At 41.9% G+C, this 25,035-nt stretch overlaps 4 protein-coding genes across 12 annotated transcripts in view; 3 read left to right on the plus strand and 1 right to left on the minus strand.

Moving 5' to 3' along the window:
• The window catches only part of cwo (transcription factor cwo), a 38,290-nt gene extending 27,772 nt beyond the window's left edge, over positions 1–10,518 (plus strand). For 3 of the 5 annotated variants that reach the window (XM_026814934.1, XM_018027301.2, XM_018027303.2), the window contains 3 exons: positions 8,065–8,248; positions 8,329–8,565; positions 8,710–10,518. In XM_026814934.1, the coding sequence (XP_026670735.1) occupies positions 8,065–8,248; positions 8,329–8,565; positions 8,710–9,290 (1,002 nt within the window). In that variant the 3' untranslated portion in view covers positions 9,291–10,518. The other 2 variants (XM_018027302.2, XM_018027304.2) reach the window with 2 other exon arrangements.
• A 151-nt stretch (positions 10,519–10,669) lies between these two features.
• Positions 10,670–17,855, minus strand: Ef-1a-f1 (translation elongation factor eEF-1 alpha chain). 5 transcript variants are annotated; one of them, XM_026814930.1, is made up of 5 exons: positions 17,700–17,855; positions 17,194–17,398; positions 13,810–14,649; positions 12,665–13,158; positions 10,670–11,859 (listed from the first exon to the last, which is right to left on the minus strand). In XM_026814930.1, the coding sequence occupies exons 3-5, from the start codon at positions 14,630–14,632 to the stop codon at positions 11,791–11,793; spliced, it is 1,386 nt and encodes a 461-aa protein (XP_026670731.1). In that variant the 5' UTR covers positions 14,633–14,649; positions 17,194–17,398; positions 17,700–17,855; the 3' UTR covers positions 10,670–11,790. The 5 variants fall into 5 exon arrangements, with proteins under 5 accessions (XP_026670731.1, XP_017882777.1, XP_017882779.1 ...); XM_018027288.2 differs by lacking the exon at positions 17,194–17,398; XM_018027290.2 differs by lacking the exons at positions 17,194–17,398; positions 17,700–17,855 and adding an exon at positions 17,399–17,575.
• Positions 16,594–19,080, plus strand: LOC113464558 (uncharacterized). Its single transcript, XM_026814929.1, has 3 exons — positions 16,594–16,671; positions 18,597–18,672; positions 18,752–19,080. The coding sequence occupies exons 1-3, from the start codon at positions 16,594–16,596 to the stop codon at positions 19,054–19,056; spliced, it is 459 nt and encodes a 152-aa protein (XP_026670730.1). The 3' UTR covers positions 19,057–19,080.
• A 247-nt stretch (positions 19,081–19,327) lies between these two features.
• On the plus strand, positions 19,328–23,769 carry LOC108626568 (popeye domain-containing protein 3). Its single transcript, XM_018027305.2, has 7 exons — positions 19,328–19,539; positions 19,669–19,803; positions 20,071–20,252; positions 20,397–20,636; positions 20,743–20,895; positions 21,009–21,153; positions 21,315–23,769. The coding sequence occupies exons 1-7, from the start codon at positions 19,485–19,487 to the stop codon at positions 21,482–21,484; spliced, it is 1,080 nt and encodes a 359-aa protein (XP_017882794.1). The 5' UTR covers positions 19,328–19,484; the 3' UTR covers positions 21,485–23,769.
• The last annotated feature ends 1,266 nt before the right edge of the window (positions 23,770–25,035 follow it).

Here is a 25,035-nt window from a genome sequence, read left to right on the forward strand (position 1 = left end):
ATTTAAATAATTGCAAGTCATTACTAATTGAAAAAGAAAAGTTATGTCAGATTCTTTACCATGTTTACAAAGAATCGCAGTATATATAGAATTCGCTATTTATAGAGAAGACGTGATCGTCTGAATAAATTTCTTTCTTCCATCATTCGGTTTCGTAATTTCCGTTCTTCGAGACGTATCTCGTCCAGGAAGAAACGGTCGGGGAACGTGACAAGGCGTCTTCTCGTGACCCCGTCGATCCGACTACGGATCACGTGAATTAAGTTCGCGAATGGATGCCTTCCCCCGGCGCTCACCGAGCGTGCAACTCCGTACCCGCGTATCCATCATACATGGATACTTCTGTACTTATCGATTCTCGACGATGCGAACGAACGAAGTGTACAGCTTTCGGTTTTCACGCACGCGCCAGTCAATCGATACCTCGAGTTCGGTGTTTCAAGTGGCCTGCTTTCATCGCCAGGCCGCTTCATGCTAATCGTCCCTCGGATTTACATTAGAATTTCAAGAATACCGAAGGGATTCAGTGACCTCTTAATTTTCGTGAGTGCAACTTTCCAATTCCTCGCAATGCTCGAGCGTTTGCGATCGGATCAGCGTCTCGAAAACGAACTCTGCTTCGCTCGCGAGGATGGAAAATTCCAGACAACAATTCAACGTTTCGTTCTTTTACGACCCGTCCGCGGAGAGATTTTACGTGACTCGCGATTTCAAGATAAATATCACTGGAGACGAATAAACATAAGTAGATCAGCGAATTGCGTCTGCGAGGTTCAATTCGAATTCAGCTAGAATGATCGTATATATGCAGTTGCGAAAGTGTCGATGCGATTAGTAACATAAGCTCACGCTTATTTTCGTGGAGACACGCGTGGTTTAAAAATAATTTACTTCGCGCAGTCCCTCCGAAACGAGGCGGTAACGCCTTGTCTATCCTTGACTCGATTCTACGGATCAGCGCAGAATCAGGCGCCTTTCTATATCTCTGATGCGGTCGCGATTGCCAATTGAGGTTGTCAGTCCGTAGCAGGTGAAAATCTTCGGCTCTTTATCACGGTTTACGCAAACGCAGCTGCGCATTTCGAAATCAGTCCTCTCGAGGATCGATAATCAAAAGTACAGCGGACATCGTATTTCCTAAAAATGCGTAATCTCGAGAGTGTACGCTGGTACAGAGTCCTCGGTAACAGATAACGCGTGTTTTTTTTTCTCTTGTTGAAGATTAAGGAGGACAAGGAACGCAAACACGATATTTATGGAATATAAGATTTGTTTTCAAGTAATATCAATTAGAATTATTCAGGTGTTGAATGTTTGAGTTTATTGAATGATGTTACATACTACATACTTATATCGTAATGACAAGGTGTTTTCTTGATAATCGAACAATTTCATGGTCGTAGTCAAACGAAATTAACCAAAACGCGATAAATTAGATAAGAAAAAAGAGTGTGTTCCTAAGACTGTATGATGCTATTACGATTTTTTTTTCCATAATAGCTTCTTTATCTGGAATGTAAAACATTCGAGTTTTCCACGTCATTTTCAGACCAAACTTTTCCACACCGATCATTGGATCCGGAATATTCGAGACATCGAGACTGGCAATTAATTAAATATAGGCCTACCTCTTGATACGATAATACCAGGATAGCTACTATCTCGTTATTTACATACGAATTCTTTTTTCTGCATTCGATAAACGATAAGGGACGGTCTATCAGTCGGTTTATCGTCGAATCGAAATTCAGTCCAGTTAATTATCTTATCTCAGCCGCTGGTATTGTTAGAAATCCGTCGCCGGTGGAGGCTTATGTTAGTTGAGAATTCAGATCGTCGCTCGCGCGAACTGAATGAACGGAGGGTTCCTCTTCGTCGAACTTCCCAGAAGTATCGTTTACACGTGACCCTTTTTTTTTTGCTTTCGCTGGACGTACGCAGGCGGCGTGTCGCGGATGTGCTCGACGGCGCGGACGTGATTTTCGCAGCACCCCGGCGAATCACGCGGGGAAATACCTGACTCGCCGGATTCTCGGTCATGGCTCCGCGAGTGAGTCAGGGTCTAGATACAGCACCTACGTCATCGGATGTTACCACGGGCCAATGACGATCCCCAGTGCGTGGTTATGCTCGCGATTAAGAGCCGTCTAAGATTAGGCGTTGCGGGGGCACCGCTGCCGCTGTTTATCACCCTCGCCATATTCGAAGAAGAGAAATATTTCGATGGATCTCTGTTGATACGCTAGCTAGAATAAGGTAAATGTTTGCCGCGCCGCGGTATAGATATACACGTACTTATTTCTGATCGATGCCTGCTTTTTGCATCGTCGTCTCGCTTTTCTAATTAAAAAAACAAGCTGTATGTTTGCTATTATTTTTTTTTACGTCGTCTGGAGTATTACATTCTTCGGCGCGCGACATGTAAATACGAATTTACATACTTTTCTTAGTTAATTAATATTTCGTGCTTGTGAAACATTTCGGTTTGGTTGATAAAACGAATTAAAAGTGCTAGTCATGATTCGTAGTATTGAATCTTTCGTTTATCGAATAACTTTATCCTAAATAATGAGATAACTGTAAGAAATGACTTAAGAAATACAAATGTTTTATTTCAGAATGCAAAATATACGCGAGGTAGCTCGATCGAATATCTTTGTCAGACTGAATTTATATGATCGAGTCCAAACTCGAGTTCAGAACTTCACAATTTCTTTTGGGATAAAATACAGTTTCTTTGGGTTAATCAGTTACAAAAGAATAATTACGATTCATCTGATAAAATCATCGTTAATACTCTTATCGTGTTTAATTTACCAATTGTTCATCGTTCTCTTGGTCTCATCGCCTGACTCGCACGTGACAGACGAGATAACTCGAGTCATACGTTTCTCGAAGTTCCCCGAAACTTCGTGAAGTGCTTACAGTCCATCGATGACTGGGAAACCTGATTGCGTCGCGTATCGCGCGGAGCGTTACTCATCCCTTTCGCTTTGGTATTTTTAAGTCTCAGGGTTCCAAGTCAGAGAATGATCTGTTGTTCGTAACTCGGCGAAAAGTCGTTCCGTTCCACGCTGGATGTCCACGTAAAAACGTTTACGATGCTTATCGGTGACCCAAATAATGATCGCAATGACGTAGAAATGATGCGTCTGATTTTATCCATCTTCCATCACCCCCTATGCAGATCGCAATCATAACTTATAATTGCTAATTGCAAAGTTTGCATTTATTTTCAATTTTTCTAAAATTTATGATAATTCCTTAAATTCTTACTTAGAAAGAAGTTAGTCTGTCTTTTTATATTTCTCGTATTTCGTGATTTCTGTTATAATTCTTTGTATTGCACTGGTGATGTTATTTTCTTGCAGTTTTTCTATTCAATTATTATTATGCGCCGAGCTTTTAAATTTTTATTTAAATTGTTCCGGACATAGGAAGGATTGTGTCGTCTCTAGTATCGAACAGTAGCTTCCATTATTGCTTAAAATAGAACAGCATGACGGACCGTGAATAAAACGATCGTTTGTAGGAGAAGTGCATCGGCCGACTGTTATAGATTCACTGTTCGCTACTTACGTGTATATACACGCCTAATCCGAAGCATAAGAGAGAGATTATCGCGGCGGGATAGCTTTACTTGTCGTGTAATTTCATAGTGTCGTGCTGGACACAATGAGATACGGTTGGATTAAAATTTCGTGAAATAGTATCAGAACGGAGACGGTAGCGAAGACGAATGTCTCCTGGCCGGAGTGAATACGATCCTCGTGTGATTCGAATTGTGCACAGAGGAGAGATACGTATTATCTCGTCTCTTCATTCGTCGCACGCACGCGATGCACGTTGCACACCGCACGTGATTCCATCTAGTCAACGATTAATTTAATTCCTCATCTATTGGCAAATAGATTGCCGTTTCCGGAAATAACTCGATTCCGCGGCTATGTGAGTGACTCCTCTAGTTTTTCAACAACTTCTACTTGTTTATCAGACGCAGTAGGCGCGTGAGCTTATACAATATTTTCCATACTTTCAGAGTGCTTGTGAATTTATTTTCAAACTGGATGCACCGGATGGAAGTGACTGGATGTCACTTTCATCATACCGCAATGTTAAAAAATAATTCTATCATTTATTTAGAAATTTTTTTTATGAAATTGTCAGGATTAAAGCTGTGACTTCAAAATATATTTTCTTGGAAATGTAGCTGCTCTGTGTCATGCTAATTGACATACGTTCGCTGCATTTGTGCATTATTCGGTGCCGAGCATTTAAAACGCACAGTTGGCGTTGAATTATAGCTATTGCAAGTCGCTAGTCTCCTATCTTTTTCGTCTGGAATGCCCCCTACCAGTTCTTATCAAGGAACAAAGGGGGAATTCGTTTTCTCTCGTCACGTGTTTCGCTGGGGTCTTGTTACCAGCGAACGGAGGAGTGTCACGAGGGCTTGACGTAGACGTAACAATTGTTATGAGCTTTCCGGCGAATGAGACGCAAGTACGCCATTGATATCGCGCTGGACTTCGCGCGATACTATTAAAACCGAGTTGATATAATTTTGCTTCCGCGGTAACTGATCGGAGTCGTTACGGACTACCCCAATACAGATTCGATTTTAGAAAATATGCCGAATGACGCTCGTACGCTTGGACTTTAACGCTTTATCTCGTTTCTATGTAAAATCTATTACGTCGATTTGTTACTTGAAACGTTCGAGCTATGTACGTACTTTTATTCCAATCAATACGTTGGATTGATAAGAAGCTTTCACTTAAATCGTGTGTATAAATTAAAAGACGTTGGACCAAAGGGCTCGTATGATTAAATTATTATGTATAATTTATTCTTTTTTTTTTAATATACAATTCTTTTTTTTTAATATACAATAAATTATACATAATAATTTAATCATAACAGCCCTTAGGTCCAACGCCAACGGTTCAATTGAGGGTCGGTTAGAAAAAAGTCACGGAATTCTTTTATGTATGGAGGATCATTCGAGTAAACGTCCGTGACAGAAGTAATACGTGGCCGGGTTGGATCAGGGTTACTAAAAACAGCACGTGTTCATTCACAAGCCGCCGCTGGTAATCAGCGCTTGGTAATCGGTCACATGTTTGTTCTCACAAACGTACCTTCTGTAGTCAACGTGATCATTCGTCAACTGAGAACATCAGACAGGTATAGCGGCGTTCTAGAATTAAACGACTTGTGCGAAAAGGGACACTCGATAGCATCCGAGTGGTTGAGTAAATAACGTTTCCGCGCAAAACAGGTATTTTTTTTTTTTTTCGTATCGACGGTTTTATCAGCGGAGTGGTAAATCGATTTTCGATAAGCACTCGAATCACTTTGGGTTCTGCACGCTCGTTTCCAACCCCCACGCGGCTAAATTTTAATTTAACCCAGTTCATCGATTCGATGCGCAGTTTTCGTTTTGACGTCAAGGCTGTCCGTGTTTTCTACGCGCTATTTAACTTCTAGTGTCTTCGAGGGCTGTTTCCGAGCACTAATGTGGAAAACATGTTTCGTAACAGTAAAATTAACGAACTGTGTCTTCTTGTTTTCTCCTTTTCAGTTCTTTTATTGTTCAAGTTATTACGTACCTCGTTCCTAAAAAAATTTCTGTTGCTCCGACTGGTAAATCTAGGACCGTATTACTTTCCTTCGTCTAAATTCAATGAAAAATGCATGTCGATTTCTATCGATTCATGAAATATTGTCAATATTGAAAACTTCGATCTGAATATCAAATTCAATGGCTATCAATATTTCTAATTTAATTTAACATAAATTTCAACCGATTGCTGGCCAGATCAAACTGACTTCAGCATACTTAGTAAACACGACTGCACACGCGACTTGCAAGATGCTGATAGACATTCGTGTTCGTTGCTTCCAGCCTAAGCGAGGCTACTGGATCCGGTGATACCCGGTTATCGTATGAAAAACAGCGGGAGGTCAAGCGTTTCTCGATAAACCCTGGTCATAACACGGGGTACGATGTCAGCCGCAAAGTTCTCCCTAGTCCGGTTATATCCGGAATGCTGATAACACGACCCCGTTATTGCGGTTCCCCAGCGATTTTTCACGATCCGACTTCTTTTCCAGATCTGCTCTCTCCTCGCCGCGCGTTGCCTCGCGCGTCGTCGTCTCACCGAACAAGTAGAAACTGCGGAGTCGAGGGTCAACGAGCAACTCTTGATTACGATTCGCTGTACCGAGACTCCGTGCTGACGACGCGAGTCCGTTCCTTAGTTGCCCGCTCGCGACGCATTCGTCTAATGCAGAATTTATTTCACCAGGAGTTTATATTTCATGCCAATTTCAATATTTATTCTCCTGTTAAGGGAAGGGTTGGAAGGGGTAACGGAGATCAATCTTCTAATCACCCTAATGAAAATCTTTCAGGGATTCATCACAAGTATTACAATAAAAAATTTGGAATATTATTCGAATNCACTTTGCCGCACCCTTAGAGCTAATCAATGAGTTTCTTGAAAGATCTCTATCTGCTCACATTCCACGATCGCACGAGTCCGTGTGGACAAATTTATTCCATCGGGACACGTGTGTCGATCTAGCAGTGATCCGGGTGTCTGGTTCGAAGTACGTCTGGAAAAAACGTGCTCCTCGTGACCGAATCGTAATTCTTTTTCTCCCGTGCTATAACGGGTTCAGTAGTAGACGGCGACGTTTCGCAGGGAGGCGGAAAAGTGCCGCGGAAGAGGAATTCCCGGTGCAGGCTTCCTCGCCGAAACGTGTTTCGTCACGTGTTGGGCGTTATTCGTCGCGTTTCCAACACGTGATAGCGGGAGCGTCATCGTCGAGCGACATCTCCCTCCTCGTTAAAGGAACGTAAGCGCCGTCGGCCGCGGATCGCAGTCGTGTTCGTGCCATATCAGAGCACGCACAGTGTCGTGAACGAACGGTGTTGGAGTCGCAGTGCCCGCGACGTATATCTACGTATTTCCCTCGAACGATTGTCCTGTGCGGTCTTTTATTAAAAAGAGGAAAATTATATTTAGAACAATTCATTTTATACAATAAATAGGGCATGCACGATACCGCTATATTTTTAGCGAGCACGTACTATAATAGACTGTGAATTAAATATCTCCCAAGTGGACGCAAAGTATATATATAGATTCGAATTGCGTGATATCGTTTATATAGGCAGAGGCGCGATTCGAGGAAACGTTCGAACGCGCCACGCTTGTATAAGGATATTCTTGGATATGAAATATAGTTCGGAAGGCTTTTAATTAAATTGATCCGAGGATCGTCTCGTATCTGAGTCGCTCCCGATTCGGAGAAGTTGTCCGACGGTTCGAAAAATAACATTCTGTGGTTTGTTGTTCGTCGCTACGTTTCGCGTGTTCTCGTTCCTCGGTGCACGATGGTGACGCACAGCATGGATAACATTTTGAATATGCAGTATTACCCCACGAACAGCCACGTCGATGCGGCGGCGCACTCGCCCCCGCTTAGGAAGAGGCGGTGTTTGAATAAAGAGGTGACATTTTCTTTTTTATCCGGCTGAACCTCGCCTTTGTGTGCAATTATACCTTTGCTAGTGATTTGTGAAAAAAATTTTTAACTGTCGATTAATTAACATCTCGATTGACGTCCGCTGTTTTCGAAAACGAAAGCTATATATATCCCTTAACATTTATTCAGGAAGTTGTTGTCTCGGTTGATGTTTTACGATGGTGTAACATGTTGACAGATGTTAAAGTTTAACAGTATATTACAAAATGTACGTCGTCGGTGGTGATACGTGGTGTCTAATAAATGTTGGCGACTGATTCCCGTTAATCTAACGCCGTGTTATTAGGCATAACAACGCATTATCATAAACTGCAATAAAATATTGACAGGTTCGTGATAATGTAACAATATTATCAACGATGTAATACATTCTAATTAATTGGATACTGATACGGGAACGCGACGATGTTACGTACATATACTATAATTAAATTGTTATCAGTCATTAAAACCTTTATCGTGCGTAGTAATAAAAATGTCTAATGGCAAATTGTTTGCTTTCGGTTGCAGCAAGATCCGATGTCTCATAGGATCATCGAGAAGCGGAGAAGAGATCGAATGAACAATTGCCTGGCCGATCTTAGCAGACTGATACCGGCCGAGTACTTGAAGAAAGGTCGAGGTAGAGTGGAGAAGACCGAGATCATTGAAATGGCTATTCGTCATATGAAGCATCTTCAAAGCCTCCGGCAAGGTAACGATCATCAAGTGCGAACGTGCGTTCACACGCGTATACCAACGACTTGTTTACTCAGAATCTCGTTACTGTTTCAGAATCGAAACACCCGGTGGTGACGTCGGTGCATACGCATCCCGAAGACAGCGTGGACAGCGTTTCGCACTCAACCGTCGCGTCCACCGCAGCCGAACATTACAGGCTGGGTTTCCAAGAGTGCTTGAGCGAGACTATGCACTTCCTCGTAGAAGTGGAGGGCTTCTTCGCGAGGGACTCTCTCTGCGTTCAGCTAATTAACCATCTGCAACAACACTGCGAGAAGATCTTAGCTACTAGTAAGCAAAGTTTATTATGCAAGTCTGAAAACTCTGTTCATTTATTTTTAACGAAGCAAATTTGATGGCGTTATATATTATGTTATATGCACTGTATTATATTATGATACTATTTTTACGTGATTACCAAACTTCTGATTATAGGCGATAGGCTAGGCTTCCCTCATCCCGAGATGCCAGCAACGAACGGCGTCATGAACGGCACGGGATACGCTCATGCCAGCATTCCCACGATGTGTCAGCCGAACGGTCATTCGGACCACGGGTCCAGCTCAGGCGTGAGTTCTTTCGGTGATCCGGAGCGTCCCTTGCGCCCGACGATCATCCCACCGCCAGCGATCGTCAGCGACGACAGCAATCACAGCACCCACTCGCACAGCGCACCCTCGGTCACCAGCTGCAAGCCTTCCAACTACAAGTTCAAGAGTTCCATCAAGCAGAGGTTCTCCGCCGAGAGGATAAAGTCCAGTCCGCCGCCAGCGACCAGTACGGAGAAACCGTCCTCCTCCCACGGGGTGCCGATCTTCGCTCTGCACGACGGCGGCGCATTTTACGTACCATTAACTATCGAAGCGTCCATGCTAAGGCCCCATCTGAACTTCGTTTCGGACACCGGCCCGGACATGGTCCTCCATCCAGTCACGATATCGGTGAACTTCAACAACCACTCGAGCCCACCGACGTGGTCGCACCATCATAGTCCCACGCACCAGCAACAGACATAAACGAGAAGTCTCGGAGCCGTACGTCACTGTCTGACTATGTACGACGCCGTGTCCCGTTCGTTCCGATGCATGTATATATGTACATACGCAAGTGTCGGACCTGCGTATGATAAATTCAGAGATGCCAATAATGGTGTTACGTATGCACGCCGTCCGTTGGGCTGACGAGGACGAGCGACGGTGCAATCAAACTTCGTAAGGTCGGATCGAACGATCCGACACGAGAGATTTTCTGGGACTTGGAAATTTCCCTCCCCATGGTGGAAAAAATCGTCGCGTCTGTTCGTCGCATGGTGAACGGAATATCGTTTTCTTTCTGGTTCTTTAGCTGTTAATGTTCGAAGAACGCGCGTGTAGCCTTCCGCGAAGAGCGACGAGGTATCGAGGACGGTTTTCTTTCTTTCTTTTGTATATTTACCGAGGCTGTGGGTTGTCTTAGCATTTACATGATTCGAGAGGGAGAGAACGATGATAGTGGAGTAGAGATAGAGTATTAGGGCGCGAAGCCCCGGGTTGGTTTAGCTTCGGTGTGTCTTTTCTTTCGTCGATATCGTCACAGTCGAATCCCGTTCCTTCTTTACCCTCCCCTTACCCCGTTTCTTTCTTATACAAACCTTTATTCCGTTGTACATTCTCTTATCTCGATCATTAATTTTGTTTTGTGCTTCATTCGATTCTCATTCTTCGGCTGGACAATTGTGTAGTGAAGTGGACAAAAAAAAAAAAAAATGGTGCGAGAAATGTTAGCTTAATTAGTATTAAATAAAAATTTCGTTGACACGCATCTGCGCTCGCGAAGCAACCGATGCATGCATGTCTGTGTGAACTTTGGGCGGAACTCGCAGCATGAATTGGCCCGCTACAGGTTTCGAACGATCGATAGAATTGTTTTCGAAGCGTAAGGTAGTCGACAGAAGTGCCTACAAAATATGTATCTTGTTTTAGAAATTCCACTCGCATGTGATTGTATTCACGTATGTACGAAGAATGTGGTTTATTTTTCTTTTTGGCGGATAATTTTCTGTGTCACGTGTTCGATCGCGAACGAGAGATCGGAGTCGCTGCTCGACGCCCTGACAAACAACGGGCCTCGGCAATTAAAGACTGACCAAGACCTGCATTACACTAAATTCTTGTAAGATCATTGCATTAAATATATATTTGTACATACCACGTTTAGCTGTAACGTAAACAAAGAATTTATGCGGAATAAATTATATTTACCATACTCCTTCCCGGTCTTCGGGATGTCTCCTCATTCCAAAAATTACCCTGCAAACACAAATTCAGATTCATTTTTATTCTTGTTCAAACATAATTTCGTTTCACAGAAAAAATGTCTAACGTTTTGGATCAGGGGAAGAAATAAAGTAACGCGATTAAAATGTTTTTTTTTTATTACATCAACATAATACTGGCTAAGGGTCAAAACAATTGTAGAACGCGTCTATTAGGGGTACCGAGATTAACACAGGCAACTCGTAACTGAAACTCTCTCCCGTGAACGAGGGTGGCGATACCCTTACACCCTCCGAACTCAGGAGCGAGTTCCGTTCGAGGCGCGAAAGGGATGGGAGTACAGTCTAATGTTCTCTAACTAGAGATAAATACATTTCTTATACAAGTAATAAAATTATTCGCAGCGAGGCAACCAAGTCTTGAAACAAATCAGCCTTTAACGAATCCTTCGAAAAGAAATCGATTAAAACGTCGGGGATGCGAGGTAGCAGCGGGCGGCCGCGTTTTCGTGTCCAACATAAATCATCGACCGTTTCGCATTTCCCTTCACGAACGTGTGTACATAGTGTGTATGTGTGTGTGTTTGTGTACGTATGCGTGTCACGTGTAATCGCGACGACTTCTCATTTCACTTTTCTCTATTTTCATAGAGCTCACTGCAAGACAGATAGTGTACATATATATATATTATAATATAGTATGCAGTAGTCGCACGGAGACCCTCGGGTATAATTAATTATGGCCTGCCCGCTGCCTCGTGTTTTCGTTTTCCCGCAATTAAGCTGTGATTCACACGGCATCATCCCGTCTGGTCATCGGTGTGTTTAATGTTGTCGATACATCTTTTTAATTGAAAAACCTAACTACACAGAGTTCAAGGGAACCGAGTATTGTTTTGTTTTTTTCCAATATGTTTGTTTCGTTTTTCCTTAAATGTCGTTTACCTGTAATTGGACACATATTCGTTAAATTTAAAGAATTATTAAGTAAAAACGTAAGAATCCACCTAGCATATGTGGGGTGTGCGCGGGGCGTGGGTGAACTGAATGTGCAGATTCGGATAGATGCGCGGATTCAATACTACCGGATAATGTAACAAGGGTAAGCACAACATCTTTTCACTTTTGGTATTATTATTATTAGTTGAATATGAGTTGAATGGAGCAGCCGCGGCGTACTGCATCCTAGCGGCGGATCCCGTGACGGAGACGCTCTTCGGGCAACAGCCGGCGGTCTGCGAGCTTCCGAGGAAGCTTGATGGTTACTTTTTCTTCTGGGCCTTCTCGGCAGCCTTTGTGACCTTGCCCTGGGTATCTTTAAATGTGACGCTCTGTGGACAAACGAATTTTTAATTAATATTAATATTATTGGAATAAAAGAGGCAAGAACATCTGCTATACGTGTCCGATTATACGCGATTGATTATGTTTCCTAAATAGTGCAAATTGAGAACTGATAGAAAATATTAGCATGAGAGAGGGATTTCGTATTGATGTTTTTAGGATTGAATCGAAGTTATTTGTGGTACTCGAAGGTATCGCTGATTAGTAACATCTCCATTAATTATGCAAGAGTAAGTACATTCATGTGACTCCATTTACACGCTTCATACATTTTTTTATCATGATCGGCTTCGCGTTATCAGTTATTTACCAAGCGTTTCACGATATCATGCAAGGGTTACCGTGACATCATGTGTTTTTTTTTATAGCAATATAAAACGTTCCATGCAGTTGATGAATGCATATAATAAGTTTTGTTCGGTTTCGATTGTTTCTTCAGTACAGTAGTATTATTTTCTATCTAAAAATATAAACGTTGTAGGTGGAATTATGTTGGCGAAATGTCAAAATCGTTCTCAACATGTAGACGACGAGAGACTTGCAATAGAAGACAGAAACCACGTTCCCCGATGTTACAAATATTAATAAAAAATTCTTTGTAAAATTAAACGATACCGGAAAATCGTTATAGTCTCGTTTTTCCATTGGAATTGTTAAAAATTGCTGAACATTAAAATATTATTAATAAATTACAATTATTTGCATATCATTGAAATTCCTTCAGACATTCTCGTAATTTATTTATCGATTGTTAATCACCGCACATCGAAACAGAGAAATAGTTTAACGTACCTTAATAACGCCCACGGCGACGGTCTGACGCATGTCACGAACCGCGAACCGACCCAGCGGCGGGAACTCCTGGAAAGCCTCGACGCACATCGGTTTAGTCGGCTGTAGCATTACGATCGCGGCGTCCCCGCTCTTGATAGTCTTCGGATTTTCTTCGGTAGTCTTGCCAGTACGACGGTCGCATTTCTCCTTAATCTCCGCGAATTTGCAGGCGATATGAGCAGTATGGCAATCGAGGACGGGCGTGTACCCGTTGGTGATCAGTCCGGGATGATTCAGTACGATCACCTGCGCGGTGAAGTCGGCCGCCCCCCGGGGCGGCTGATTCTTCGAGTCGCCGGCTACGTATCCGCGCCTCAGTTCTTTCACCGATATATTCTTCACGTTGAAACCAACGTTATCGCCGGGCAACGCCTCCGTCAATGCCTCGTGGTGCATCTCGACAGATTTTACCTCAGTGGTGAGCGCCACCGGAGCGAATGTAACCACCATACCTGGAAAATTAATAATAAATCTAGTTCATTATTTCAATTTTGTACATTTCAAATCCTTTATTACTAAGACGATCATTACTTCTACTATCAAATAATTAGCTTCTCACTATAGTTTCTATTTATTTCTTTCCTTTCTGTTCTCTTCTGTTACGAAGTAGTATTTTTCTATTATATACAGAAACGACGTTTGATCGTATGTTTGTGAAAATCTCAAAAATGATTAATATATTGAAAATATACTCCGAAATAGCATAAGCAAAGAGAACATATTATTATTTGGGATCTTAAATGTAAAAAAGGTGCAGAATAAATGATGCATAATTGACTTTGAGTGATAAACGAGCAACTCCTTAACGGAAAATTAGATTTTATTATAAATGAAAAGAAATGAACACGTCAAAAACTGATAGGCTTGACAACGATGACAGTAACAACTGTCAGTCTCGTCGTCAATTGCTTCATGAAAGATTGTCTACTTCTCTGGGATCCCACACTATTACGACTAATAAGACAGCACTATTTCTTGGATAGATATGTTTCGTTTTCGACTATATCGATGCATATAAAAATATATAAAATTATGACATAAAATATGAATCTAAATAAAACCCAAATAAGTTTGAGATCACAGTTTATGCAGTTGATACGTACCCGGTTTGAGAATGCCGGTCTCCACGCGGCCAACCGGCACAGTACCAATGCCGCCGATCTTGTAGACGTCTTGAAGCGGCAGGCGAAGCGCCTTGTCGGTCGGTCTGGACGGCGGAAGAATAGCATCGAGGGCTTCAATCAACGTCTTTCCATCGGCGTTACCGTCTTTGCGCTCGACTTTCCATCCCTTGTACCAAGGAGTCTTCGGCGACGGCTCGAGCATGTTATCGCCGTGCCAACCGGAGATCGGTACGAAGGCGACCGACGCGGTGTTGTAACCAATCTTTTTAATGTAAGACGACACTTCTTTCTTGATCTCCTCGAACCGCGTCTCCGAATAGGGCGGGTCGGTCATGTCCATCTTGTTCACGCCAACGATCAACTGCTTCACGCCGAGCGTGAACGCGAGCAACGCGTGCTCTCGCGTTTGTCCGTTCTTCGAGATGCCGGCCTCGAACTCGCCGATACCGGCGGCGACGATCAGCACAGCGCAGTCCGCCTGACTCGTGCCGGTGATCATGTTCTTGATGAAGTCGCGGTGACCCGGCGCGTCGATTATGGTTACGTAGTACTTCGCGGTCTCGAACTTCCACAGCGCGATATCGATCGTGATACCGCGTTCGCGCTCAGCTTTCAGCTTGTCCAACACCCAGGCGTATTTGAAGGAACCCTTGCCCATCTCCTGCGCCTCCTTCTCGAACTTCTCGATCGTACGCTTGTCGATACCGCCGCATTTGTAGATCAGATGACCCGTCGTCGTCGACTTGCCCGAATCGACGTGGCCGATCACCACGATGTTTATATGAGTCTTCTCCTTACCCATGTCGACGCTCTAGTTACCTGGAAAGATTTACCAGCACCGTGAATGCCCGGCTTCACCTCGGTATCGATTCCTGGGTCCTCTCCTCGCGTTTCATGGAGGACCGATTAATCCCTGCGCGACATTTCGAGAACGAAATTGGCCTTCTATTAAGCATGTATAGAAAATTCAATTCTGTTTCTATTTTCTATGTAGTAGAATAGTATATAAATTAATTTGTTCATTATTTTGTGATTTTTCATTGTCCTCACATTTTCCCTCTCATGTTCTACTCTACGTACTAATCATACACGTAAATCTGTGAATTTATTGTTATTTCTTTTGAAGTTGAACTTTACCGGATCTCAGTTTCTTACCCTCGAATACAGCTTCACCGTATAAAAATGTAAGTTCAATTATCGTTGACCAGAGATGCAGCCCAGACGTATACAATCTGATCGATAAAGTTTATTTTTACTCCAGCTACGTTCCTTTAAAATTAACTTTACAAAATGACAATTATTTTTGCACCGTTCTACTTCATCGTTCGTAACTTAATTATAGTTATGATGATTCTTTGTATATTTCTCGAAATATAGTAACTGATACAGTTTGCAAGTAGATATCATGTATCCACCCACGAATCTGGGCTGACTAATGAGAAATCAGTATAATATTGCGGCACATTTCTCTAATTATTTACAGCTATTGCACGTCGTTAATAATCGAGTGAATTCCGATATCTGCAAGTTGTCGAACGCAGCGAGAAATTAATTCGTGACGGGACACTGATCGGACACGGCTGATCAGACGCGTACCTATACTACTGGCACGTCAGTCATTCCGCTGTTCGTAGTTTTATTGGTTCATTAAGAATCCGATTGTGAACGTAACAGTCGTACCTATTTCAGATGCATGATGTTTGTATTAGACTATGAGACCTTTTAAATGCTTTTTATAATACTTTTTATTGTCACATTTTTATAATGTTTATTAATTTAATTCCTTTTCGTCAATTGTAACGAGACAAATTTTCTATTTCATATTATCTCGTAATCTATTTTTCTCCAATCCAAGTAAAAATATTTCTTACACCTTTGAAATTTATAAATTGGTTTAATAGTGTGTTAATAACTGAAACTGTGATTTTGTGCAAGGTACACAACGAAAATTTTCTCGCTTTAATTAAGAGCCTACACCGTCGAGAGGTGCACGCAAATATCATATCTGTTATATAACAAACGTTCCTTGACAGGTTTAGGTAGGTGTACGCTTTCATAATGGTGACAAGTGAAGCTGTATCGATTGCTAGTGTTCGGCGAATCATCCCGCTTTCAGAAATTATTGCGCTCGACGGATGAACCGAATTGCTTCCAAGCTCGTCAACAATAACTACTACACAGACACTAAGCCAAAACAATAACTTTCACTGACACAAAAGTCTCGTACAACTTGCACTTTATTCTATACTAAAAACGTATTCAACGTGCGAATCAATTCCTTTACTACAAAGACCTTGTCAAGTTTAAAGATCATCTCTCTAGACACACTTCCTATATTGAAATCCATTTTTAGAAGACTGAAGATTGGACTGATGAAATTAACAACCCTTAAGAAACTTGGCAACGATAATTATTACAAGGAATTATGCATAATTCCATGAATATTTTAATAATTGAATTTTCGTTGTAACAGACAGCGTTTGCATATAGTTAATTATTAATAAAATAATAAGACGTCTGCTGGCCAATCGATCGCCTGCGCTGCACTTTTTCACCAAAGGTAAATAATCGATTGCACGCTCACGATTATCACATTTATTCGGGTTACGTGCTGATTTCCCAAACGGATTACCACTTACAATGGACACTAAATCAGATTATTTAAGGGTTCGTTAAAAGAGCGTAATCGGCCAGCGAATGGACAATATTTACGTGTCAACGATGACTAGCTGGCGAAAGGTATTGATTCGACGAAAGGGCCCCATGCGGGCCACATTGAAAATACCATCGGTGCGAGTGTGCGCGTTTATTCGGGCGAGCCCTAACGGCAAGAGAAAAAAGGTAAGAGGCCGTCCGGTACGATTAGGATCATTGCGGTTTAATTTCACCCCCGGCGAGCCGCTCTCGCGACCTAGTTCCATCGATTTATCCTAATGCCGTGTACCCTATATGATTTTTAAAAAAAATCCTCGATTACCCACCCAGTGTGCAACTGCAATGACCTCATGGAATCACGTTAACGCGGCGGCACACGTTCGATAGCGTGCAACGATTCGCGTACGCAGGCTACATCTAATAATAGTTAGAGCGGCCGAGCGAAGCAGCCATTTCGCGATCAGAAATTTCAAGCTCGCGATCCCGGCATCGCCTCCGCGCGACTCGAGACACGCTCCCTCTGATTTATACGAAAGAGTCAACGTTCCCTGATCACGATAGCGTGCGTCGAACCACATGGACGTATTTCAGGATGTTCGCAGGTAACGTTGCGCTCGTATGATGCAATTACTGGCACGGGGGTAAAGAGGTTAAACTGATGCGAATCCGCCGGTCCCGTCTCGCGAATCGCGGCACCTCGCGACTTACCTAGTTCCGCACAGACCTGGGCAGAGCTGAACGGTGAAGATAGGAGCTACCAGACGATCGGGTGAAACCGATTCTACTCAGGAAACACGATTCGCTGAGGTGGAACTGCGCCGCACTACGATCATTCGCCCTCGATTGCTCGCGTAATGGCCGCAGAAACCAGCTAGCGGCGCACTTCGGGGTTTGGTCCCTGGTCACTGCCTACCTACGAGTACTACTCCGGTCGATCGACGATTCTCCGCCAATGTTCGCGGCTATCGTATCGTTCGTACGCGTGCAGTTAACCGGCTGCTGAGTCGTATTATCTCTCGGAGGCGGAGCGCGAACGTGCACGGGCCGGATCTGCACCGGGTCGAATCAATACGTCGCGAAAGCTGCCGGCTCTCGCCGACTTCCGTGTCCCTCGCGGGGGGTTACTCGCGTTTCGCGACTATACTTTGTGACGTTACGTTAATTCGCGATTCGCGCCCGGGCTTGATTCTGGCTCGTTTGATGCGGTTACTCACCGGTATCGATGGGATGGAGAGGCTGGAAAATCCGCGTGGTACCGCACGTATTTCCGTGGTCGGCTCCTGGCCACTAGGGACGGGACACGGTGACAGAGAGAGCCGCGGAGGGAGAAGGAGAGAATCGCGAGAGGAGAGCGAGCTGGGGTGAACTCGCAGTGTCATCTGCTGGTGTAGCCTGCGGGCGAGGGTGGAGGGCGCATGTGCCGTCGACGCGGAGGAGTCTGATACGCGACGTTGATTGGGCGGACGAGACCGTCGACCGTCTATTTTCCGTCGGCGTCACAACAGCGGCGGTCTTCTCGCCGATGACCGTGGATCCGCGGATGTAGATTCGCGAATCTCCGTCGGTGCATTCTGGCTGCGCGAGAATGCAATCGCTCGCGGCCTCTCGCGATAGATACCAGTTCCTAACGAGTTCACCGGAATTCGAAACAAATGATGTCTCGTTTGTACGAAAGCGCAGGATTTCAAATAATGTTACATGAAATTTTGCAAACTCTGATGAAATTCTTTTTAATTCTCCATTTTTAATCACATACAACGAAAAATTAAAGACTGATTAGAAAAATTAGTTTCCAGAAATATAGACTAATTCTTAAAAAATGATAAAGTCATTATTCTTTAAAATATTTTGTCTAGCCACTACAAAGAAAGTGCATAATGAAAATGGCGCATACCAAATAAGTCGAGAATCATCTTAAGTTACTGTACAAACATCGCTCCCTGGAGGATCGCTAGTACATGTGTAACATACATACATATGTACGTATATAAGACTTATATACTCATACTCGTCCCTGATTGGCCGAACCACCGAACCGTGAAGCGTAACGAGCGGTCAACCGTAACGGGCTGTATATATACCTCAAATTTTTGCCAGTTCGGTCATTCCAGCGTTTGCAGCGACAGAAGCAACATGGAATTCTTCAAGCGTTTTCTCCGCGCAGTTGGACTGTTGGAACCATCCAAGGTAGATTTCATCACGGAACTACCTCTGGAGGTTTCTCAGTTGATACTTCGTAAGTTAGACGCTGAATCTTTACTATCAGCAGCCCAGGTCTCAGGCAAGTGGTTGAGAATTTGCAAGTCCGATAGGACTTTGAGGAGGACGGTAAGGCTTTATCAACGACGTACGACGAGGGAGATCAGAGAGGGGATCTCTGAATATAGAGCACAGGAGCAGAGAGTTGGACAACGGAAGAAGACACATAGTATGAGAAAGTCATTACGACTTTCACTTGTACCTAGGTTTGAAGCTATGGTTGTCTCCAGATCGCATATGCGTGGACCACCGAAGGCTTCGAACATGCGACCTTCTTTAGATGTAAGACCAGTTAGATGTATGAGATTATAGTTCAATAAAGGTAATAANATAATAGATAAGTAGTATAATCAATAAATCATATTTTAAGATGTTCCCATTTTTCTTCCCTTTTTTTATTAATATTTCTTCGCTATATAAGAAACTTTTATAATTTAAATAAATGCTATATTTTTTTAATTATATTTCGTTGAAAGTTTTGTACAATCAACAATTCCTAGTTTGTCCACCGCTGATATTTAATTAAGAAATTTCTACACAACCAGCGTGGTTGAGAATCGATTAAAGGGTTGGCGCAAGCGCTCCGTGGGGGTGGCATTCGCCGCGCCCCTGCTTGGAGACGAGGAGGCTGGCAAATTTCACCAAAACAAACCAGTGAGCATGGACACTAAGTAGCTTTTAGAGATCCATCGTTCTTCTCTTTTCCCTTTACATCATTCATCGATAGAGATTTAGCCAACATGAGTCCCGGACTCGGACACGATCCTCTTCCTTCGTACAATATCACTGCATTAGGTAAATTCGAGCATGCATAGTTTCGTTTCCCCTTGCTGCATGTGACTTCTCTCGTAGTATATACTTAACGAGTTGCACAAGTTCAGTTAAATACCATTCTACTTCCTTTTCTTATGATTTCTATTTCAGGTAACACGGCACTATGTTTGTGGCAGCAACCGCAACACATACTGTTTCAGTTGGCGAATTTTTGCTTCGCGTTATCGTATTCGGCACCATCGTCGAGAAAAGGAATATTATTTATGCATTCGGTCCTAATAATTGGTAAGTGCCTTTGACAACAAATAATTCTATTCTAGTTTACATAAATAACTTTCTTACCTTGAAATTGCAAATAGTTATAGAATAAATGTATTAGGTATCATAATGTGGATTTATTATTATTAGAATTTTTTTCTACAGATTAAATTGTTTTTTTATTATTTTCTAAAATAAGTATAAATAAAATTATTGACGACAGACCAAAATTTTTTAATCATATTATTTATTAAAATGGAGCAGGTGTTAAAATTCGAAATATTTTAATTTAAGGATTTATGTTGCTATCTGGTTGGGCATGGCATGTGATTTGTGCACCGGATATCTTCTCTTGGAACTTTAGTTTCCTCATACTGAACATCGGCCAGTTAGTCTACATCGTCTATCAAATGAGACCAGTTCGATTCGACCCTGAACTAGAGGAAGCTTACCACACCCTTTTCTACCCTTTCAAAGTGAGTAATTGCATTGATTTCTATATGCAACGAATTTATCTCGTAAAAGATACTATTTGATTTAGCTTCCTCGTGGTTGTAAAAATTATTATTTTAATATATAATACTTCGTTTACTAGCAATCGTTTCGTGTTACGAAAACAGGTATCGCGTCTGCAGTTTAAAAGGCTGGTATCGCCGGAGTTCGCCTCGATAATGTCACTGCACGCTGGCGAGGCGTACGCGATGCAAAACTTGACGCGGACCGACAGACTAGGATTGTTGCTTAGCGGCAAGGTGAACGTTCTTAGCGATTCGAATTTCCTGCACCCCATCTTACCTTGCGAGTTTCTAGACTCGCCGGAATTCGAGAGTTCTCGCGCCTCCGTTGACGATAAGTTCAAGGTGAATTAAATATTAAAATACATATAACATAGAATATTTGATTAATTACATACATTAAATATTATAATAATAATAATAATAATACGTATCGAATATATTTCTTCAGGTGTCGATTGTCGCTGCAAGCTCGTGCAGATATTTGTTCTGGCAAAGATCCGCGCTGGAATACCTCCTTGTCAAAGAGGCATACCTCGCAACAGTTTTAACGACGCTGGTCGCGAGAGACATCGCCACAAAACTGTACGCTATGAACAATAAGGTAATAATTATAGCTGTGTAAGTACGGTGTTAAAAACCAGTTTTTATAGTTCGTTTACCAGCGATTGAGTCTTGAGAAGTGAATATATTATTCTTAATTTAAAGTCTGGTTAGATTGTTACAGACAAAGGGTCGCATTTGGATATAAGACTCCCAACTATCAGCGCGGGTCTGTCAGTAGGCGGCGAGTACAGAAGTCCAAGAGCATCAAGGCAAGCGCTGATTCGTCGGAAGGAGACTTCATTACCAAGCGACAATGGTAATTGTGTTTACTCGAATCAATAATTATAACAAACTTAATTTCATTCATTAAATAATTCAATCATTAATAAATAATTCATTTAAAATGAAAATCTGAGTTTTGTTGAAGATTTCAATTAAGCCTTTCTCAGAATATTTATGATTAATTTTTTTATTCAGGTGTTTCTATGAAAGACCGGCAAGTAAACAATCTGTCGAAGAAAGGCGCGCCGAACATGGAACCACTTCCGGAAATGCCATCGTGCGATGATTTGGCATCGAGCGGTGTCGAAAGTTGGCTGGATTCCTCCAGCAAGTACCACAGCTGCGAGATCGTCGACGATGATTAGCAGGACGCCTCCTTAACGCCGGACACGTTCTACGAGGGAGACAGCGAATAGTGTCCGCGTTAAGGATGATACACATTAAGAGAAGAAGACTGCAATTTTTCAATTGAACATTGAAGACCGTTGGGTCTGCGTAAAAACTTCAGGTTCAAATTTCTCAAACGTTATATTCGACACTGTTACGTAAGGCTGATAAAACGGGAGCAGCGGATCGCTGCGAATGAACGGGACACTCGGTGTCTTCGTTTGGTAGTTCGTTTATAACTCGTTCAATACGTTTTGGAAAGACATCGCAAACTGTGTTTTAGCCCAAGGGACCGTTTTGATAAGAAAGATAAAACACGTTGATTTCAAGTGTAATTAATAAAACGTTTTTAAAATGTGCGTTAACCCTCCGTCGATGTCCGCTTACGTTTTACAATGCTTCCGCTTTTTTATGTTAGCAATGGCCTTCGAAACGAGTTAACAGTGTTTTATATAATAGGAAAAGTAGCATCGCGTTAAAAGATTGTTCGATTCATAAGTGTCAATTAATAAGTGTTAGCACAGTGTTCGTTGAAGATAATTAAATGTGAGAAGGAAGTTAGAAAATGGTGAGAGTCGCAGTTATCTCGACGAAGGGTTAAACAAACTGAACGGTTGATTTTGGAAATGAAGTGTACAAAGAACGTAGACAATTTAATTTGAGTACATATAAAACCAATAGGAAATAGGGATACATCATTTTGAGGGAATTACTTGAAATACAATATTAGGAATTGTTATATGCGATAGGAGACACCTATTTTGTGTTAAAGAGACGTAGATAGATAAATACACTTATTAGCTGTGAAGAAATCCAAACGCCTAAAGAAACAGGAACACCAACGGCGAGCGGAGAGTAAGGAGAATCAGACAGTGTTGATCAGACACAGTTCTCAAGAAGCGCTTCGCACGATTAACGGCGCTTGAAAACCTCAGGTGTAGTGTTCAGAAATAATTCGAAACGCGTTTTCACGCAATTTTCAGAGAAACATGCGAAGTGATTTCACTTCGTCCCACAAGCGAGCTTTCGAGGAGTGTTCTGGCAAATCCCGATTGCAATTTTAGGAATTAATACATATACATACATGTATATTGCGCTATTTATGACTGTTGTCATTAATCAATAGTATTATCAATTGTATTACTCGTGTCGCTGAGTTTAAGCAGCAGAAAACTGTTGGACTGCGACAGTTCCAGGCGTCAGTTGCGGGGAAGCTTATGCAACAATCTTACCCGAAGACAGCAAAACTTTAATTGCTACACAACAAGGGATGAATCTCTAAAACTGTTCCTTAGACAAGTGCACCAATTATTTTATAAATACGATTTTATACTTTAGAAGCTTTTCTAGCTCCCTTTAACGAACGTTTAATTTTGTCTATAGTATATGTATTATACATGTATATGTTATATACGGTGGATATTTTTTTATAGGAAGCCACGTTGATACGTTCGTGAAACTCGCGTGGATACTTACCGTTTATAATAGCAATCTTAATGTATAATCGTACATATTGCACTCATACGCATATAAACACACGTATAGGGGACGATAACTTGTTGATAAAAAAACTGTTCCGATTGAACATTAAACGATTACGTATGTAATATATATATATATGTGTATGTCTCTACGGGGATTGTAATCCCGAGCACAAAGGGCTTCGTGTTTTATAATGCACAAATTTACATAGGGCGCATTCTTATCGATTCTTTATTACGAATATATTATATACAGACGTGCGCATGTATACATTTTTGAAGGTATTATACTATATAATAAAATTCAGATATTATTTAGTAGTAGAATGATGGAACTGCTGTTAATTAATCATAATAATTATTGAGTCTACCTCTACGTCTACGTCGTTTACACGTATTCAGAAAATTTGTTGCCCTCGAGTTACATGCACTTTACCAACTATTGTTAAAATTCTTCTTGCTTCCTCCAGGCTTTACACACTGTTAAAGCCTTTATTTTTTCGATTCTCTTATTCGAATTTTTTATTGACGTCGGCTGCGTGTTTGTAACTTGTACGTTAATGTAATATTTGACGAGCAGGGTCTGGTGTACATATATACATATATATACCTTGTTAACTTTGCACCGTAGCGTTTCATCAATGGCAATACATGCGGAGGATCGATTTGAACAATGTCGGGATAGTTTGTAGCGTTTAAATACGTGTTTTGTACAGATTTTAATTACTGTTTTCTTGTTGTCAATGAATACAAATGAACGAGAACGAAAGTTTGCACGAAAATTCGTCAGATTTATTTACCATTTCCCGTTACTCCTTCGTTTTTAATCACCAAGATGTTAAAGTTGAAGAAACATATTCTTGTTGATAGCAAAATGGTAGAGGATGATAAATTAACTAATTATTTTCGAATTAAGCAGAAACTCAGATTCCATTAACAGAAAGAATTATTAATCTGTTGCTATTAACTTCTCTCTGGGATTGGCCATATAATCCGGAGAGGATTGCCTATAATCGCTCGCAGCATGGGTAAAGATAAACAGTGCAGATTACGCGAGGCAACAATAGAGAGATAATTATGTATTGTTTACCAAATGTTACTTTATGACTATAACCAGCAATGAATTTAATTTAAAGCAATTTAGCTTATTTCTTTTATTGCAAAATTCGTCCCTTATTCGAATATTGTTTAATGTACTATATTTAGTTCGCCTTCGATCCAGAAGACACGAAATTATGAAATATGCTTATTCAGGGAACATAACGCACTGGGAATTGAAGATTGAATCCAGTCGAGGTAACTCGAGGCACGTAGATCACGTAGCAGTACTGCAGCCCGAGGCGATCAAATAGATTGGCAAAAACGAATATAGAGTGGCAATTAACATTTGCTATGTTATCTCCGCGCTCGATCTTGTCCAGGCGAGGGCCATTATCTAGTTCGACCCGAAAGAGAGTGCCTCGAAATAGCACGAGGAGTCGAAGGGGAAGCCCGCGGAGGAAGAAGATTGATCTGACGACGAAACACACCGGCAGACACATCCGTAAGTCTAGTTGTCCCGCGGAATTCGCAGAAATAGCCCGATTCGTGAGCATCAGTAGAAAATTCGTGGCTCGTCGCGTGTTCCATGTTTATGATTCCCGATTGATTCGTCGGATCAGATTATCCAAGTTAATTCTGGCCGTTCGTCAAATAACAAAACCCGACTATATCGAGTCGAAATTATGTTAATAATATCTATAGAATTTAATTAATTGCCTATTTGGATTGTGTACACAGCGTGAAATCGATCAGCCCGATAGTATTTCGCCATTTGAAACGGATAGTGGGTTTTGTCGGACGGTTTTAATTAAAGAAAGAAATTTATATGAGAGGGGATTTAGATCTAGATTAACAGGAACAATGCGCGTGACAAATTATCGCGATTTCCCAGGAGATAAATTTCACGGAATGAAACGATAAGAGTGACGGTCGAGCCGAAGTACTGTATTCCGCCCCGTTTCACGATTGTCTAGTAGTCAAAACTTTGCGTGACAATGTCCAATGAA

Source organism: Ceratina calcarata, unplaced genomic scaffold, assembly GCF_001652005.2.
Source record: "Ceratina calcarata isolate Rehan_Ccalc_2016 unplaced genomic scaffold, ASM165200v1 scaffold419.2, whole genome shotgun sequence".
Taxonomy (NCBI): Eukaryota; Metazoa; Arthropoda; class Insecta; order Hymenoptera; family Apidae; genus Ceratina; species Ceratina calcarata.